General features: G+C 42.6%; 1 protein-coding gene across 2 annotated transcripts in view; it reads left to right on the top strand.

Moving 5' to 3' along the window:
* EDIL3 (EGF like repeats and discoidin domains 3) overlaps positions 1-17,918 on the top strand; it is a 437,051-nt gene that overhangs the window by 280,011 nt on the left and 139,122 nt on the right. For both annotated transcript variants that reach the window (XM_005288154.5, XM_065599142.1), the window contains one exon: positions 13,801-13,982. In XM_005288154.5, coding sequence (XP_005288211.1) covers positions 13,801-13,982 — 182 coding nt within the window. The remainder of the gene's footprint in view (positions 1-13,800; positions 13,983-17,918) is intronic.

Below are 17,918 nucleotides of genomic sequence, written 5' to 3'. Positions count from 1 at the left end.
TTGGAGGTCATCTGTAATCCCATTGTCAGGCTTTGTGGTCAGCATAATTACCATGCTGTGCTAAGAACAGCCAGAGTAATCTCACTCCACAAAATGAGGTGCTTGGAGGAAGAGAGGACTGCAAATATCTAAAATAAATTTGTTTTTTGCATACCTTCCATTTTAAATCTGTTTGTTTTTATTACATTTTCTGGAGATATACCAACCAAATAAATGAAAGCTGTGTATTCATGCTGCATAATCAGCCATACTTTATCTTAAGTAACAAGAAATCTTATTCTCTTATTTGCAAGGGCATAGTCTACACACTTTCAAGCAACATTTAAACCATTTGGAGGTTTTGCTTAACTTCAAGCTTGAAATAAATTATAGAAGTCAGCATTAAATCCACTCAAGTAAACATGTTTGTCCAGTGAACTAACACTTACCCCTTTATTTCTTTGCTTATTACTATTATTATTCTCTCTTCAATCATTCCTAAAAAGATTTGCCCCTTCACCTACTAAGATCATAAATCAATAGCATTTTTCTATGTTAATATCTATCTGAAAATATCATAAAGCAATTTTTGGCACAAATGGGACAGTACTTGTTTGGTTTGGTTTGGTTTAGTTGGTGGATGATAATGGAATTTACCTTTGTGGATGATTTGGGCAGTGGTGCCCAATCTGTGACTAGGATGGCCACTAGATCCTTAAGCCCTGTATTCTAGAGGTGAAACCTGGAAAGATGGCCAATTGTTTCTTGATTCATATTGGTGATATCCTGTGCTCTTGTTGTAGCTGTCGTCTTATATGCTAAAGCAACCCCCTTAGTGCTTATCTTCATTCCAAACTGATGCTGGTTATTAGGAGAATTAAAAGGGTAAATTGGTACTCAGCTCTTCAGGTTTTTGAGGATGTATATTTACATTCATTCCTACAGTTTCTTGATTCAATTCATGGCCATGAGGTTTATTGGCATTCCTTTGAATTTGTGAATTCTGTACATAGTGTTTGTGTGTGGGGGTTTATTTTTAATGAGTGTAAGAGAAGCAACAGTGGTTCTGCACTCGGTGTACACTAGTTGTCTGAGAGGGATTAAAACATATTGGTGGAGTTGGTATTTTGTCACTGACTTTTTTATTCCAGTAACATCTCCAGATGAGAAAATCTTCCTAACCATATTCTACATCATGAACCTGCTATGCAACTTTCACATGCTTTATTTTTTTATCAGGCTTTACTGTCAGACTCTGATATGACAGCATTAACTCATAAAAGTGCATGCCTACTTTATGACAGACATTGACCAGCCTGAGTTGCACAGATTCACTTTAGTGAAGCAATTGCCTCCCTCTGAGGCTCCAATTTCTCATCTTGTCATGAATTCTGTTAAATTAACTTTGGATTGTAATAGGAAGGTGCCCGGAGAGAGAGAGGGGGAGAGTGTGTACAGCTTGTATAAGCTCTGGGAAAAAAATGTACCTCAGCTTTGTTTAAAAAGAGAAGAATCTTCAAACGCTCTGGGTTGTTTTTTTCCTTCTTTCACTTCTAGTACCCAACAGCATGTCATAGCATCTGAGCACTAAATAGACTCATTTAGATCTTAATTTGCAGAAAAAGAAAAGCAATCTTTAAAATATCTAAACTGTGACTCAAACTGCAAATCCTGTGCAGCAGTTGTCCTATTACCAATACTCCCATGATGCAAAATAGTTGACATAAACTTGATGTATGGTGAGCTTCAGCTAACATTTTTCAGAAGTAAGTTTGTTGAGAATCGTTGTTTACCAGAAAGAAAAAATAAAATGTTGCTTTTGCAAAATTCTGCATTTGCCCAACAAAATAAAATAAAATAAAATTTGCATACATTGAGCTAAAGCACAAGGATTTTCACAATTAATACTATAACTCATATTTCTTTTGTTTTTGTTAGCTGTAACTTATCTAGGGAGAACTGTCAGAACAAACTGCAACTGCATAATGGAAACTAGAATTTTACAGCACTTGCACAAATTAAAACAGATTGTCTTCAAACATGATTTTAAAATAATTCACAACTGAGTTTATTTTTCTGACCTACTCAACAATTTCTGAGAGAACTTTAACGATAAGGCACCTCCATGTTCTTTGAATGCAAATATCTGATCTCAGATCTTGGCTAATGTTCTTCTCCTGAAGAAACAGAATATGGGAAAATACAGCACACGAGATGAGATCTCGATCTAAGAGTAGAATTTTGTCCCTTCACCTTTTATAACACCAACCAAAAGTGTAATTAAACTATTTTTTGTTTCAATAATAGATGGACCAATCATTCCATTATGCTAATAGAATTGATGTGCCTCTGTAATGGGTGGATTTATCTGTGTGATCTGTTCTTTCTTGAATGGCCTTAAAAGGTGGAATTGAAAATATCTAAATGTTATTGAATATTACCTTGGATAACAATAACCGTCTAAATGTGGATCTTATAACTGCACATGCAAATGTGTCTATGATTGCTCTATATGCCTTGCTCTCTTTATCTAGAAATGAATATCTAGTCTAATGTTTGCTATGTGTTTCATTTTGGTATGTTTTGGAATGCACAGTGAAGTTAAAAAAATCTCCAATGTTGTATTTTAGGATTTTTCATTTACAAATTGTGAATTTTGGGTCTTATTCTTAGGACATGTCTACACTAGCACTTATGTCGGCAAAACTTTTGTCACTCAAAGGTGTGAAAAAACACACCCCTGTGTGACATAAGTTTTGCCGGCATAATTTCTCATGTGCACAGCACTATGTCAGCGGGAGATGCTCTCCTGTCAACATAGCTACCGCTGCTGGTTGAGCTGGTTTTATTATGTCAATGGGAGAACTGTCTCCCATTGGCATAATGTGACGACACGAGTGATCTTATAGCAGCACAGCTGTATCAGTACAGCTCTGCCTCTGTAAGCTTGTAAGTGTAGACATGGCCTTAAACAAATTAACAAAGCACAATTTGACAAATCAAGACAAGTGCAATTACAATAAGAAATATATACAGTGAAGTAAATATTCCCTGGACATAGAAATTAGCTGTGGGTTTTAGGCATAATCTCAAAAAAACTAGAGAAAACATATAATTCTGATGGTATATGGTCATAGTTGATGAAGCGTAGTAAGTGCTGTACTCAGTGTTACAAGTAGGGTGGTATGATATGGTACACCATACCATTAAGATATTTATTGCCAGTATGCCATACCAGAAAGACAGAGGAGCAGAACGTGGGGCTGCTGGGCAGCCCCATGCCGGCACCTCCTCCGGCAGGGCAGTCCAACCTCCAGCCCTTCCTTGCAGTTGCACCTCCTGTTTGGGGTCTGTACAGCCACGCTGGAGGAGCTGTTCCTTTCGTCGCTGAGGTTCCTGGGAGAACCATGTGGTTCAGAAGTCTCTGACACAGTGGGAGGACAGAACTTCCCCCTTCCCCTTCCCAGGTAACGTGGGATGGGGAGGGGATGGGGAGAGCATGGGGGACCCAGGTTGGGGGTGTGGCAGGGAGGAGTCACGTGGGAAGTCACGTGCCTCCCCTTTAGCTGGTGCCCCACTTTGTGTCCCTCCCCTGAGTTGCCTGTGCACAGTGTACTGAAATTCTACTTGCACCACTGGCTGTACTTGGTAATTTAACTGCCTTCAATTTAAGAAGGAAAATTCACATATCCTCTTGTTAAAATTTCACATGGATCTCCAATACTGTTTCACACATATCAAGCAAACATGGTTCCAAATAAAGATTATTCACAAGGGCTACTTATGATTGGCAAAGCACTCAGACATCCTTATTTACTATAAAACTGGAGACATATTTATGGGCAGACTGAGAGTCCTCAATCTCAAGTATGTTCTGGTTTTGAAAACACATCTGCTAAGGCCAAACCCACTGTATTTGGAACTCAGTATATGTAGGGACCAGGTCTTGACACAGTGCATGGAACCTATGCTCCCAGACACTCTTCTCCCTGGAACATGGAGCATTGCCCGCAGTACTGACTGGTATTTCTAACCTTTCTCTTTCCAGCAGTAGGAGGCAGATTGTAGCTGTTTCCTACTCTGGGAAGAGAACATACTGCATGACCCCACTAGCACATCTGCATAGGATGAACCATAAGTGAGCCCTAAATATACTAATTAGTTTCCTAGTAAGAACAAAATGTCTTCGTCCATGTCATTCAAGCATTTAAGGTGATTCCCTACCCTTGGTTGTCCCTCACATTGAAGAGACATATTAAATCCTTAGGTCCATATACTGGGGCTGATCTCAAATCCCCCAAATAACTCCATATTTACATCAGTAATGTAGGCAGATGTTCTAGTCACAGATCAAGGTAAATGTGTGGCCCCTCAAGTGACTTTTCTCATACTTTGCACAAACTGTCCAGGTTTGTATGATTGTCTTTGTAACTCTTTCCATGTCTATGTAGAGGGAGCTCTTCCCATTTTCATAATGTAGCTGGAATTTCCAAAGATCTCAGCACTGGCCTAACTCTGCTCCCACTGAACTCAGCTGAGTGGGAGCAGACTTATGGCAATACTCAGTAGACCTGGGCAAAATTTTTCAGTAGTAAATTCACTGAAATATGCATTTTGGGGGGCACAGAAACTATTCAAAAATTCAGAACTAATTTGACAAGTAGTTTCCGCAAAAAAGAAGCGAAGAAAAAAAATCTGAAATATCAAAACATTTTTGTTTTTACATTTTTTAAACAAATCATTTTGACACTTCATGTTGAGTTTACATTTAGTTTCAGAAACATAATTTTGAATCAAACAGAACAAAAAGTTTTTGGTTTAGTCAAGAAAAACAAAAATAAAAACATCAATGTCAGTTAGAAACAATCCTATTTTTTTTTATTTGGCCACCGATTCGAAAAAATCAATTATTCGTTTAGTTCTAATGCTCAGCACTTTTGAATATCCAATCTGTGAGCACTACTCTGTGTAGTTATACTTCTGGTGCCTAATCCAGAAGTTAACCTCTTACTATTCCTGTTATCCCCAGAGCTAGATCACTGTTTGATGCAAAGTTAAGGTTGAGAAGTAAAACATGAAGATCTAGGAAATTCTCAGTTAAGTTTCCCCACACCCACTTTAATGGTCCACTTGCAGGGTGTGCACTGCAAATAAGAACTGGCCAAACCTTTACTCACTTCTCATTCCAAAGCAAAATGCTGCTTTTTTCTTTGTTTCATTATTAGTTTCGGCTTGGTTTGATTAATACCTTGAGCAAGATTCTTAACTGATGTAAATGGGTCATCATTGACTGGGTGGAGCTGTACCCTTTCATACCAGCTGAAGTTCAGCCTATTGTCTTTTCATTTGTAAGGTATCTGGTCATGGCTACGCTTGCAGCTGTAGAGCGCTTTGGGTTAAACCAGCCTTCGGAGAGCGCACCAGGGAAAGCGCTCCAGTCTGTCCACACTGACAGCTGTAAGCACACTGGCATGGCCACATTCGCAGCACTTGAAGCAGCATTTGGAGCAGTGCATTATGGACAGCCTTCCCACAGAGCACCTTTTCCCATTCTGGCGCTGTGGCTTGTGGGAAGTAGGTGTGGGGTGCGGGTCATTCTGGATCCTGTCCCAACGCCCCGTGATGCATCGCTTCGCATCCCAGCAATCCCTGTGTTTCTGTCCACATTTGGCGCCATCTTTCAACCGTTTCTGTGCAGAGCACGCTTTGTCTTCCCTTTCGGTCTGCAGGAATGGAGCCCGAACTGCTGCGAACATGCTGACGAGTCTTGCCAGCACGTCTCATTTGGCAGTCGAGTTACTGCTTAAGATCCAAAGTGACAGTGAGAAGTCCGATGATATCGAATCACGTAACGCATATGACACAAAATTGCTTCTCATTCACAGACATGCTCTCCACCATGGAACACCACTTTTGGGCTCGGGAAACAAGCACTGAGTGGTAGGATCACATCATCCTGCAAGTCTGGGATGACGATCAGTGGCTGCAGAACTTTCGGATGAGAAAAGCCACTTTCATGGGACTGTGTGAGGAGCTCACCCCCACCCTGCGGCGCAAGGACACAAGATTGAGAGCTGCCCTGCCGGTGGAGAAGCGGGTGGCTATTGCAATCTGGAAGCTGGCAACTCCAGACACCTACTGATCGGTCGCTAACCAGTTTGGAGAGGGAAAGTCGATGGTTGGAATTGTGTTGATGCAAGTTTTCAGGGCCATTAATCGCATCCTGCTTAGAAGAACTGTGACTCCGGGTAACGTGCATGACATTGTGGCTGGCTTTGAACAAATTGGTTTCCCTAACTGCGGAAGGGCGATAGATGGGACGCATATTACTATTCTGGCACCAGCCCACCTAGCCTCCGAATACGTTAACCGAAAGGAGTATTTCTCCATGGTTCTCTAGGCGCTTTTGGATCACCATGGTCATTTCATTGACATTAACGCAGGCTGGCCTGGAAGGGTTCATGACGCACACATCTTTCGGAACACTGGCCTGTTCAAGAAGCTGCAAAAGCTGGGACTTTTTTCCCAGACCAGAGGATCACCGTAGGGGAAGTTGAAATGCCCATTGTGATCCTTGGAGACTCCACTTACCCTTTAATGCTTTGGTTCATGAAACCCTACACAGGGAGCCTGAACAGCAGCCAGGAATGGTTCAACTACAGGCTGAGCTGGTGCCGAATGACTGTGGAGTGTGCTTTTGGCTGTTTGAAGGGCCGCTGGTGCTCTCTTTATGGGAAGCTGGACTTGGCTGAAGACAGCATCCCCACGGTTATATCCACGTGCTGTACCCTCCATAATATTTGTGAAGGGAAGGGTGAAAGCTTCACTCAGGCATGGGCCTTGGAGGTTCAACACCTGGGGGCTGAATTTGCACAGCCAGAGAGCAGGGCTATTAGAGGGGCCCAGCATGGGGCTGCAAGGATTAGGGATGCCTTGAAGGAGCAATTTGAGGCTGAAAGCCACCAGTAATGTCTGGTGCTCTGCACGGGAGTTAAGTGCAGTGACTGTGTTTGGTACACTGACTTGCAGTGCTTGTTGCTTTCCTGGGCTAAGGTATATTTTGCTTTATGCACTAATAAAGTATGTTTTCAAAGGAAAAAGCTCCATTTATTGAAAAGAAAATTCATTTATTGAAAAAAAACAAAGTAACACAGAAATACCAAAAGGGCAAGGGGGTGGAGTGGGGACCGGTTCACTCATAGGCTTGAGTATATCCTGATTTCATACTCTCGAATCCTGTCTGGAGTGCTGTGCACTGAGTGCTGCACTTCAGGATGGCTATAAGGCATGTGGAGGGGGGTTGCATGCAGTGGATAAGAGTAATAGTTTTTGTGGGTGGGTGGTGAAGCTACGGGTGTAGGAGGCAGCTGGGGGCGGTAAGAACCCGGATGTTGGGGAAAGTGGATTGGAGGGGACATGGGGCCACAAGGGGAAGAGTTTTGGGACAAGGGCTGCAGAGGGGGACGAGCGCAGTAGTGCTTCACCTGCATGGTGATGAGCACCTGGATAGAGTCCGCTTGGCGCTCCATTATGCTAATCAGCCGTTCCGTGCTTTGCCGCCGGTGCATTGCATTTTCCTGGCGGATCCTCCTTTCACTCTCTCTCCACTTCTGTGCCTTTCGATTCTCATTTACAGACTGCTGCATGACTTCATGCAGCATGTCTTCTTTGCTTTTATGCGGCCTCTTCCAGAGTCTTCTCAGTCTGTCGGCTGGTGATAAGAATGACGACTGAGATCTCAAGGTTGCACCTAGACAGGCAAAATGCAACACTTAACAGAGGCAGCATTGTACATACCAGAGAGAGCAATGATTCCTCGCTGCTGAGGGTGACCAGGGAAGCAAGGGAGGGTCTTCTCCTACAATGCAGCTTCCGCCCTGGCCCGTACACAGCTTGCCTGTGTGCAGCAATGGTCCCCCCGCACCTCACGGCACAGTGGCACGGATATGTTAGCCTGACTGGGACATGAACCACGCTGGCTCTCCCAATAAAACTGTGCAGGTGCATTGCCCATGTTCTGGCTGAGGATGCCGATTGCCGTGATGTGATAGACCACATCAATGCACTATTCCGCATCTAGGCATGCATGCAGCCCTTACCCTCCTCACCCAAAGAGTCCGTACCTAAAAACTTCCTTTCTGAAAAGAAAGCCGCTTACCAGGAACCTCCTCTGTTGTTTGTCCTTCCCCAAGCACCGGACGTCGTGACTGGCTGCCTTCCTCCTGGCTCTAGAAGAGCTCCTGGCTGCATGGCTCCAAGGATTCCGGGATGTCTCCCCCCGCCTCAGCACCATCACTCGTGCTTTCTTCCTCCTCCTCCTTTCCCCCATCCCTTGCTGTACTGGGCTCGGAAGTGTCCATGGTGGTCATTGCAGTGGAGGTGGGATCACCCCCAAGTATCGCATCCAGCTCTTTGTAGAATTTGCAGGTCATGGGGGCAGTACCAGAGCGGCCGTTTGCTTCGCGGGCTTTGCGGTAGGCATTCCACAGCTCCTTCACTTTAACCTGACACTGCACCGCATCACAGTCATGGCCCCTGTCCATCACGGCTCTTGATATGTGCCCGAAGGTATCGTAATTCCTACGGCTGGAGCGCAGCTGGGACTGGACAGCTTCCTCCCCCCAAACACTGATGAGGTCCAGCACCTCGCCATTGCTCCATACTGGGGATTGCCTGGCACGTGGAGGCATGGCCACCTGGAAAGATGCGCTGAGAGCACTCCACACCTGGCTGAGCAAACAGAAAGGGGATTTTCAAAATTCCCAGGGTAAAGGGTGGTACTGATGCTTGGTCACCTGAGGACAGGGCAGCAGAGTTTAAAAGTGATGACCAGAGTGGCTAGAACAGGCATTGTGGGACACTTCCAGAGGCCAATCAGAGCGCATTAGGTGTCCACACTGGCGCTGTGGTGCTCCAGCGAGAGTGCAACAAGCGTTATTCCTCTCAGGGAGGTGGAGTACCAGGAGCGCTCCAGCCGTGGAGTCAGAGCGCTCTACGTGCCTTGCCGGTATAGACAGGGAGTGAGGTAGACGCTCTTGGCAGCTTTATTGCGCTATAACGCGCAAGTGTAGCCAAGGCCTCTGCATGCTACTAACTTTTCCCTGGGACCTCTCTGTATTTCATTTTAAGACTTCCCAGGAGCACTGGGAAAGTCAGAGAGAATATAGACATCTCTGTTGTTGTGAGAAGGGCTGTGGACCCTCAAAGGCATCTCTGATTAGAGAGATAGGTAAACAGAGCTCCTCCCTAGGACTCTTGCAGGTGGGGTGGAGGGAGCGGGGGAGTATTAGTGAAACTACCTTTGTAAAAGTAGAACTGAATTTCTTGCCATAAAATGTAAGTGCACATGTATCAGCAGGCCCAAATACATTCATTGCAGTTGTGCATGTAGTTAACCAGTTTGCACATAAAAACTTGTATGTGAATATTTGAACCATTTAAAAAAATGGTCCAGATCCATGGGTGACAATAAATACTTGCTCCAAAAGAGAACATGGGATCCTCACAAAACTATTTATTATGATTATTTATATTGCAGTAGTAGGTAGGAGCCCCATTCATGGACTGGACCACATTATGCTAGGCACTGTACAAACACAGAACAAAAAGATGGTTCCCTGGCCCGGTACTGTCCTGATCATACAATGCAGGATCCTGTTGTATTTACAGACAGGCTCAGGTGGCCATGTTACCAAAACTTATTGTAAAAATTTCAATCCTCCTGTTTTAGGTTTCCAAGGACAAAATCCAGACTACCCATGGTTTGGGATTCCTGCAATATAAGACTATGGAGCATTTTACAGGTTCCCTGTGCTCATTTTTGACTGATTAAAGATAAAATTATAATTGCCTTTTCCACTTTAAACTATTCTCATCTTACTTCTAGTGGGAAAACATACCACCCCCACCACTAGCATTGGCCAGAAAAATGGAGCACACAATGAACTTGTCAGTAGTCAGTCAACATAATACAATATGTATGTGGTAAACTAGTTTCAATATGAACACTTTCTGTACAGTGAGGCTGCTTCTCCGCATGCTCTCCTGTGCATTTTGCTATAAGTAGGGTCCTACGAAATTCACGACCATGAAAAGCATGTCATGGACTGTGAAATGTGTTCCTTTTTCTGCTTTTACCTTATACTATATAGATTTCACAGGTGAGACCAGCATTCTCAAATTGTGGGTCTGACCCAAAAGGGAGTTGCAGGGTTAGGGTTATTTTAGGGAGGTCGCGGTATTGCCATCCTTACTTCTGAGCTACCTTCAGATCTGGGTAGCCAGAGAGCAGTGGCTTTTGGCCTGGTACCCAGCTCTGAAGGCAGCACCCTCCCATCACCCCCAGCAGCAGCGAAGAAGTGAGGGTCACAATACCATACAGTGCCATTCTTATTTCTGAGCTGCTGCCTTCAGAACTGGGTGGCCAGAGAGTAGCAGCTGCTTACTGAGGGCCCAGCTCTGCAGGCAGCAGTGCAGAAGTAAGGGTGGCAATACCATACCATACCACAACTTCTGCGCTGCTGTGGGTGGTGGCTCTACCTTCAGAGCTGGGCTCCCAGCCAGCAGCCGCCACTTTCCAGCTGCCCAGCTCTAAAGACAGCGCTGCCACCGCCAGCAGGAGCGCAGAAATAAGGGTAGCATTACCGCAACACCCCCACCCCCACCCCACCCACCCAAACAATAACCTTGCAACTCCAACACGATTCCTTTTTGGGTTAGGACCCCTACAATTACAACATCATGAAATTTCAGATTTAAATAGCTGAAATAATGACATTTACAATTTTTAAAATCCTATGACCGTGAAATTGACCAAAATGGACCGTGAATTTGGTAGGGCCCTAGCTATAAGGACAAGCAGGACATCTACAACTGAAATAGCAAAAGTCCCAGAAAAAATATAGAGCAGACCTGCCTCAAAATGAACATATTTGCTAGAGGGAAACCTTCCTCTCCTACAACTCCCCACCAGCCTAAACATATGGGGAGCTGGGAAGTGAGGCAGGAAGCAATACAAGGACAGTACTTGTACGTGTTCCCCTGAATCCAGAATTAAGTCTTATCTCCATCCTGAGCTTTAGCTTCCATCAGACTCAAATCCATGCAGATTGGTTGCATCTGAAGCCACAGAATCAACATCCTCCTCCTTTCCAGAAAATTTGAAAGGATTCAAATCTGGGGGATTGGATTTGACCTGTTTGCCTGTAATTAACATATGCAAGGGAAAAGTTAACATTGGTGTAAAATTTTAACACATTAGATAAGTAAAAAAGGAATAACATGTCATTAGGCAATGATTTATCGGAGTGAAGGCTGCCAAAATGCAATATTGTATCTGAAGCTTCTAGTTCAAGTTAACCTCCATCGGCTCATTGATGCACATTCAACTTTCCTCCTCAGACTCCCTGATCCATATCCAGAAGCATAACTATCCAATCTGAAATTAAATTTAATAACATCTCCATTTTTAGACTTCCACCCACCCCCACTATTCACTTGCTCTCATGGATGCCTAATTTCATTGGAAACTGGAACCAGTTAAGCTGGGTTTGTTTTTGTTTTTTGTATTTGAATTACGAATTGATAAAGAAATTAAATTCTTTATGCAGAAATCAGAAACATATTAACTTTTGAAGCCCCATATTTTTTTTTCAAAATCCTCTTCTGACTTGAAAGTGTGACAATTCTCAGTCTCAATGGACTTATTTTAACAAATTATTTCACCCTTCTAATGAAATCGATGTGTCAACCTTCAAGTTGGATTTTACTATGTAAAAATGACACATCGTTAACAGTTTGGCTTCTCAGGTTCATTTTTTGTCATGTCTGCCTTTGTCAGAGACAAAGATAAGGTTTTATTATTGTTTCCTCCTGTTACCACTGTGGAGCCAAAACAGCTGTGGGAGAGTGAACTGAATTTCATTCTGATTCATGCAACATCCACAGAATTATTAACTAAGCTCTAATTGCAGAATCTATATTGTTGGTGGTGGATGACCCAGAAAAACAGAACTAGGCTTCCAGATTGCAGACTGAGTTTGGCTGGCAGTTAGAAATAACAGGTGAAATCCTGTCCTGTTGAGATCAGTGCCATTGATTGCAGTGAGGGCAGGATTTCATCCAGCATCTTTTGTAGTTGTACAGTGAGCAGGTTTTGTCATTTGGAAAACAATAAACATGGAGCCCCTCAAAGTATTTTAGAGGCCTTTTAGCCCTCACCCTAAAGTCAACTTACAACTACAATTTGTTTTATATTTGTCAGTGATATATAATAATGCCTGAGATCATGCTGCCATTGACTACCAGTGCTGTCTCCCTGCCACGGCTTCGGGGAGCAAATTGCAATAGTCATTTTTCCCCCACTGTTTGTTTAAATTAAATTATTTGTAAGTTTATCACGGTGTGTAGTAAGCATTTTACAGAAATAACGCTTAGGAATTTATTCTCAGTTAATGCTTAAGGCGGAAATGCCTACATTCAGATGTGCAAATATGGTTCAAAATGTCTCCCTTCTCCCTGATCAACAGGAGGGGATGTTGATAGGACAGCAGGATACTGGAGGAGAAAGAGGAGAGACTGCAAGAACACATGCTTGGCAGGATAAGTCTGGCCCCCTCCTCCTTGAGTCCTCTGCTTTCTTATTGGCTGGGCTGATGGCACAGGACTAAGTGGCTTTGATGTCCATCTGCCCCATCTATGTAAACTCTCCTGAGATTTTTTCAAAAGCCTCTTGTCCCTGTTAGCTTGGTGCTTGCAAGAATTAGGATCCAGAGGGATGTGGAGTTGGCTGAGCATGTTCTGATTTGATCAAAGATGCTTGTAAGGTGAATTTGGCGGGGAGCTGTTGAGTCAACCTGCATCAATCTGGAAAAGTATGAACTGTGAAGTGGCCTGGATCATTTTGTAGGCATGTGGCTGAGTGATCACACACAGGGACACTTGCAACACAGGGCCTGAGCTTTTTAGGGTTAATGGAGTCCATCTGTTGCATGCAGAAGCTGACATTTGACTCTGTCTCCTTAAGGGCTTGATCAGGCAAGAAATAGTTGCCAGGCAGTAAGGATGGGCGCATGCAATGAAGCTAATTGCTGTTGCCCCCAGTGGCTAGTGCAGATAAAGCTTAAAAGAAAAGGGCCAGCTCCCAGAGGTAAATGAGACCCAAGATTTTGCCTTGTGCTTGTAGGAGAAGGGGGCATGTGAATTCTGTGCAGACTGAGGTCCCTTCTTGTTTACATCTATCCCCTCATTTTAGGGAGAGGGAGAGAGAATTCAGAAGTGAGGTAAGTCCTGGGGGGGGTGCGAGGAAGGTTTACCCTGAGTTATTGGTATATGGTGGGAGCCTAGTAACTCACTGTTAGACCCAGTTAAATGCCTGGTATGTGAGAGCAGGGGGGTGGGTGCCTAGCTCAACTTCCCAGTGATAAATTAATAAAATTGCAGCTGGCCACTTCAATCCATCCCTGTGTCTGTTGTTCACTCAACTGCATGTCCTGATCAATGCCTGTAAATGTCTGCTCTCTACTGTCCTGTTTCAAATTCCCAAGACATATTTGGCCCACAAACTTGCAGAAGATCTTTTGCAGAGCTAAATCTAATCAGTCGTTGAATGTGATTAACTATTCACGGACAATTTTTTTGCACTGTTTGCTCAATTCTGCTGATAGTACAGTATTACTCAGATGCTCTAAATTTCTGCTAATAACATATTTGAAACCAGTAGCATCCTGGATTAATTTAACCACTATTCCAAGTATGTCAATCATGAATCTGAGTAATCAATCATTTCAGTTGTATTCATTTTTCCCCTTTTTTCATTCACAGGATGCTCTGGCCCCTTGGGAATAGAAGGCGGAATTGTATCAAACCAACAAATTACTGCATCATCCACCCATCGGGCTCTTTTTGGGCTCCAGAAATGGTATCCGTACTATGCACGACTTAATAAGAAGGGTCTTGTAAATGCTTGGACTGCTGCAGAAAATGACAGATGGCCATGGATTCAGGTAACAGATGGAGTTGTGGGAGGAAAAAAAAAAAATCTCCTAGACTCAATTGCCAGAGTCATTTAAGAAACTGATGAAGATAAGTGGTAAACTAATAGCAGGATTCTTGTTCACTGTCATAAATGCATCCTAGATTAAAGGGTGGTGGGAGAGGATCCTAATTTCAGCTTCTTTATGTGTGTAAAATATACAAATCTTATATAAAAACACGACATACAATTACAAGGGAGTATTAGGGTAAGAATCTTCTGTACATAAAAACAGATTCTTATCAAAGAGTCAGCTTTTCAGATATGCCACATCTCTGTTCATTAGTGCTATAGTAGAATTTAGCAGCAGCAGCTGTTGATGGACAGTCTTTGATATTTATAAAGCCATAGGCTCAATCCTGAAGTCTTTATGCAGAAAAAATTCTCATCTGCTTTATTAGGAATTTTGCCCAAGAAGGGACTTTAGTGTAGGACCCTCTATTTGTATCCTCTCCGTCTAGCTACGTAACACACATGCCCACATAAAATAAGTCAGTGTGTGCATTATAACAGATGCAGTGGTAACTGTTGTAGTTAAGATTGAAATATGTCTTCTATTTGAATCCCATTTTCTAATGTTTGTAACTTGCTCAAACATATTTTTGGGGGGCTGAAATTCTCCATACTTTATCTCTGCCCAGAAGAGAATATTTCTGGAAAGTTGCAAATGGAAATGTCCACTCAATGGATATAGTATTTCATTACCATGCAAATTGTGTAGTTATTTGCACAGGTGGATTCACTTTGCACAGATGTACATGACTACACAAGTGGCAAAGGAGTGGAATATCAAATCTGATGGCTATATGTTAAGGAATAGTGTTTTAAGCTTGATATCAGATTTGTAACTAATCTTAGCTGGTGATTTCTATAGATCGTTTTTTTTGTTTTTAATTATGTGTATGTATTGGACTAGCATTTAGCTACTTTAACTATTTTGTTACCTAATAAAGCTTGTTGCGTGGTAATATATGTTACAATCCACTCTCCTATGTAACATATAAAAGGAGCCACTTTCATATTAGTATCTATATGGTCTCATGCAAGTAAAATATGTAAAATATATGCTTAATAATATTCACATGCAAATTGCATAGTTTTTGTTCCATGTGGGATATTTTAGTTCTTACATTGACTCCCTGTGTTACTTTTGTGCACAGTTACTGACTAGTAGATAAAATATATGTTCACAAGTGTTATATGCACTTTTCCTACTTACCTAAATTTTAGGTCCAAAATCTCTTACAGGTAAAAATTTCAAAACTACCTGTGATATTCAGGAGCAAGAGAGTTTTTGAAAATTTTACCCTTTGTTGTTTTATTATTATTAATTATTATAGTTCCATAGTGAAAAAACAAACAGCTTAAGCATCTTAAGATCTGTTTCCTTCCATAAAGTCCAGCAGGGAGTTGGAAATTCCTGAATATACACATTGAGAAGGAATGGGAGAGAATAAAGGAAAGGGAATTGGGCAGAAGTATGTTCTTGGAGTCAGAACCTAACTTAAAAGTAAAATGGGAACATGAAGTAGTAAATTGTCCTTTTAGGCTCCAGTAAACTAGAGAAGTTGGCTCCAGTAAACTAGAGTGGGATTTTCTGCTTGATTCAGAGCGTGGACTTGAACCCGGGTTTCTCATTTCCTATATCAGTGCCCTAATCACTGGGCTGTTAGCTATTCTTCATGGGGCACTCTCTTTTTATATATTTTTTTCACAAAAAAATATAGCAAGGTCTTTTGTGTGAAATGAAATTCTTGTTTTCCAGTCAGTCCTTCTAAGGACTGTAGCCCATAGGGCTAGCTTTCCTTCATTATCTTCACTGCCTTGCCTTCATTATATTTTGTTTTAGTATATTAATCAGTAATGCAGGGAACCTGTATCCTGTAAGACATTCGCTTCGGCAGTTAGCATAAGGCTTGAGACCTATGAACTTTGGCACAGATAAATGACCTAATGGTCTCCCCTAACTTTTGGGGAACTGAAAATAGAATTTGCAAGGGGGAATTTTGACCATAATGACACCTATCAATCACAGGAACAGGAAGCAACATCCACAGATGACTAACCACAATTATGCCATGGCAATGAATTGACATATATGATAATAAGTTGAGATCTTTTCTATACTAACCTATAGGAGACATACACACCAACATTAGTAAGGTGAGGAAATACACATAAGGAAGAGGGGAGAAACCCCTGCTGAATATGCAACAGACATAGTGGTGTCAGCATAACATATTATAAAAGTTGCATCCCAGCCTATGGGCAGTAGGAGACAGAAATGTAGCCCTTGGGAGATGCCAGAATGATGGCCACTGGTGATGAGGAGGAAGGTGATGGTGATGAGGAAGATGGTGGCTAATATTTCAAGTTATTCTGCAAGGGATAGTGTGAGTATATGGATATTCATATGTACTTTCTGTAGTATCTCTATCTACCTTACTCAGTTGGAGTGTTTGTGATTGTATTAAATAATAAACTATTTGTAAATATAGAAGAGTTCCTATAGTGTGAGAGTTACAGCTGCACATCGGGGTTCCCAACTATATAATACTTTGAATAACACTGGGCCTAATCTTGAGACAAGAACCTGTCAACTCTCAAAGTGATAGCTGGGAATTCTTAAGTAGTCAATAGAATTAATACATAATCTATAGATCAGGACTCAGTCTAGTGTTAGCAGATTTTCCCGTTACTTTGGGGTAGCTCATTTATTTAGTGTTCTGTAATTCTATCAATGTACTCCTTGTGTCACTTGTGTTCTCATACGGAGCTCTACTTCTCCCTTCTGATAGCTCCCTCCCAATGGAGCTATCCTGCAGGACCTAGGTTCCCCAGGGCTGGGTTCTTCCAGCTGCAGAATCAGCCACACACACACACACACACACACTAACTGAGCGTGTCTGAGAGGACCGGGTTAATCAGCACTCCCAAGCTGCCCCCTTATATGTCACTGGACTCAGGCTGGGTTGAGCAGCATTTCCAAGCTGTCATCCTCATAGGCCCTTGGATTCAGCAGGCTGGGTCAAACAGCACCTCCAAGCTGTGTCAAATAGCACCTCCAAGCTGTCACCCTCATATGCCATGGGCACTGCACTGGAATAGAGTACGCCTGAGCAGGCTGGGTCGAGCAGCACTTCCAAACTGCCATCCTCATATGTCCCAGGTTCAGCATGTCGCTATCCCCACTTCCATGTTACAATTGTTCTGGTAGTAACCCACTTGATGAGCAAACCCCAGAGGATGTCTGGGCACTGCAGGGATCTTTGGCTTAGGTACGAAGAGTGTTGCTGCAGAGCGAATGAGAAAGCCAAAAGACACCCACGAGGGGGGGGAAGAGAAGCAACTGGTTTAACCATGAAAGTTATTTATTGCCAGATAATAACCATAGGGGAGCCAAACAAACAAAACAGTTATAATATTAAATCTAACTTAAATTTGATAAGTCAGGTTTAGAAAACTATAACTGATCATACAAATGCCTTCCTGTCCCATCTTCGATGCAAATGAGCTAGGGGAGTTTCCTTAATCCTGTCACCTTTGTCCAAGGGTTTTAGGTGCATCCCCCACTGCCTTTTCATTGCTTTTTGTAAGTCTTTCTTCTGATCGGCTTTGGTTCAAGCAGAGGCTGGGGGGTCCTTTGTGAGTCAGACAGGTTGGATACTGCACCCTGGTTCCCCAAAAACACAGAGCTGACCAGTAATACTAGATAGTGTTGATTCTATCCTATTCAGATTCTTATACAACTTTTATCACCATAGTATTTAAGTGCCTTTCAATAATTAATTAAGTAATGTGCCTAGCCTATCTCACATGACTCTCTTACTTTGTTCCTCCATCTCCCCCTTGCACGTAGAATGAAAGGTGGTCATGTTTGTGGTGATTCTTAGAAACTGCAGCAGTT

The sequence above is a fragment of the Chrysemys picta genome, chromosome 6 (assembly GCF_011386835.1).
Source record: "Chrysemys picta bellii isolate R12L10 chromosome 6, ASM1138683v2, whole genome shotgun sequence".
Taxonomy (NCBI): Eukaryota; Metazoa; Chordata; order Testudines; family Emydidae; genus Chrysemys; species Chrysemys picta.
Note: the sequence above shows the minus strand (reverse complement) of the source record. Positions and strands in the feature narration are given on the sequence as shown.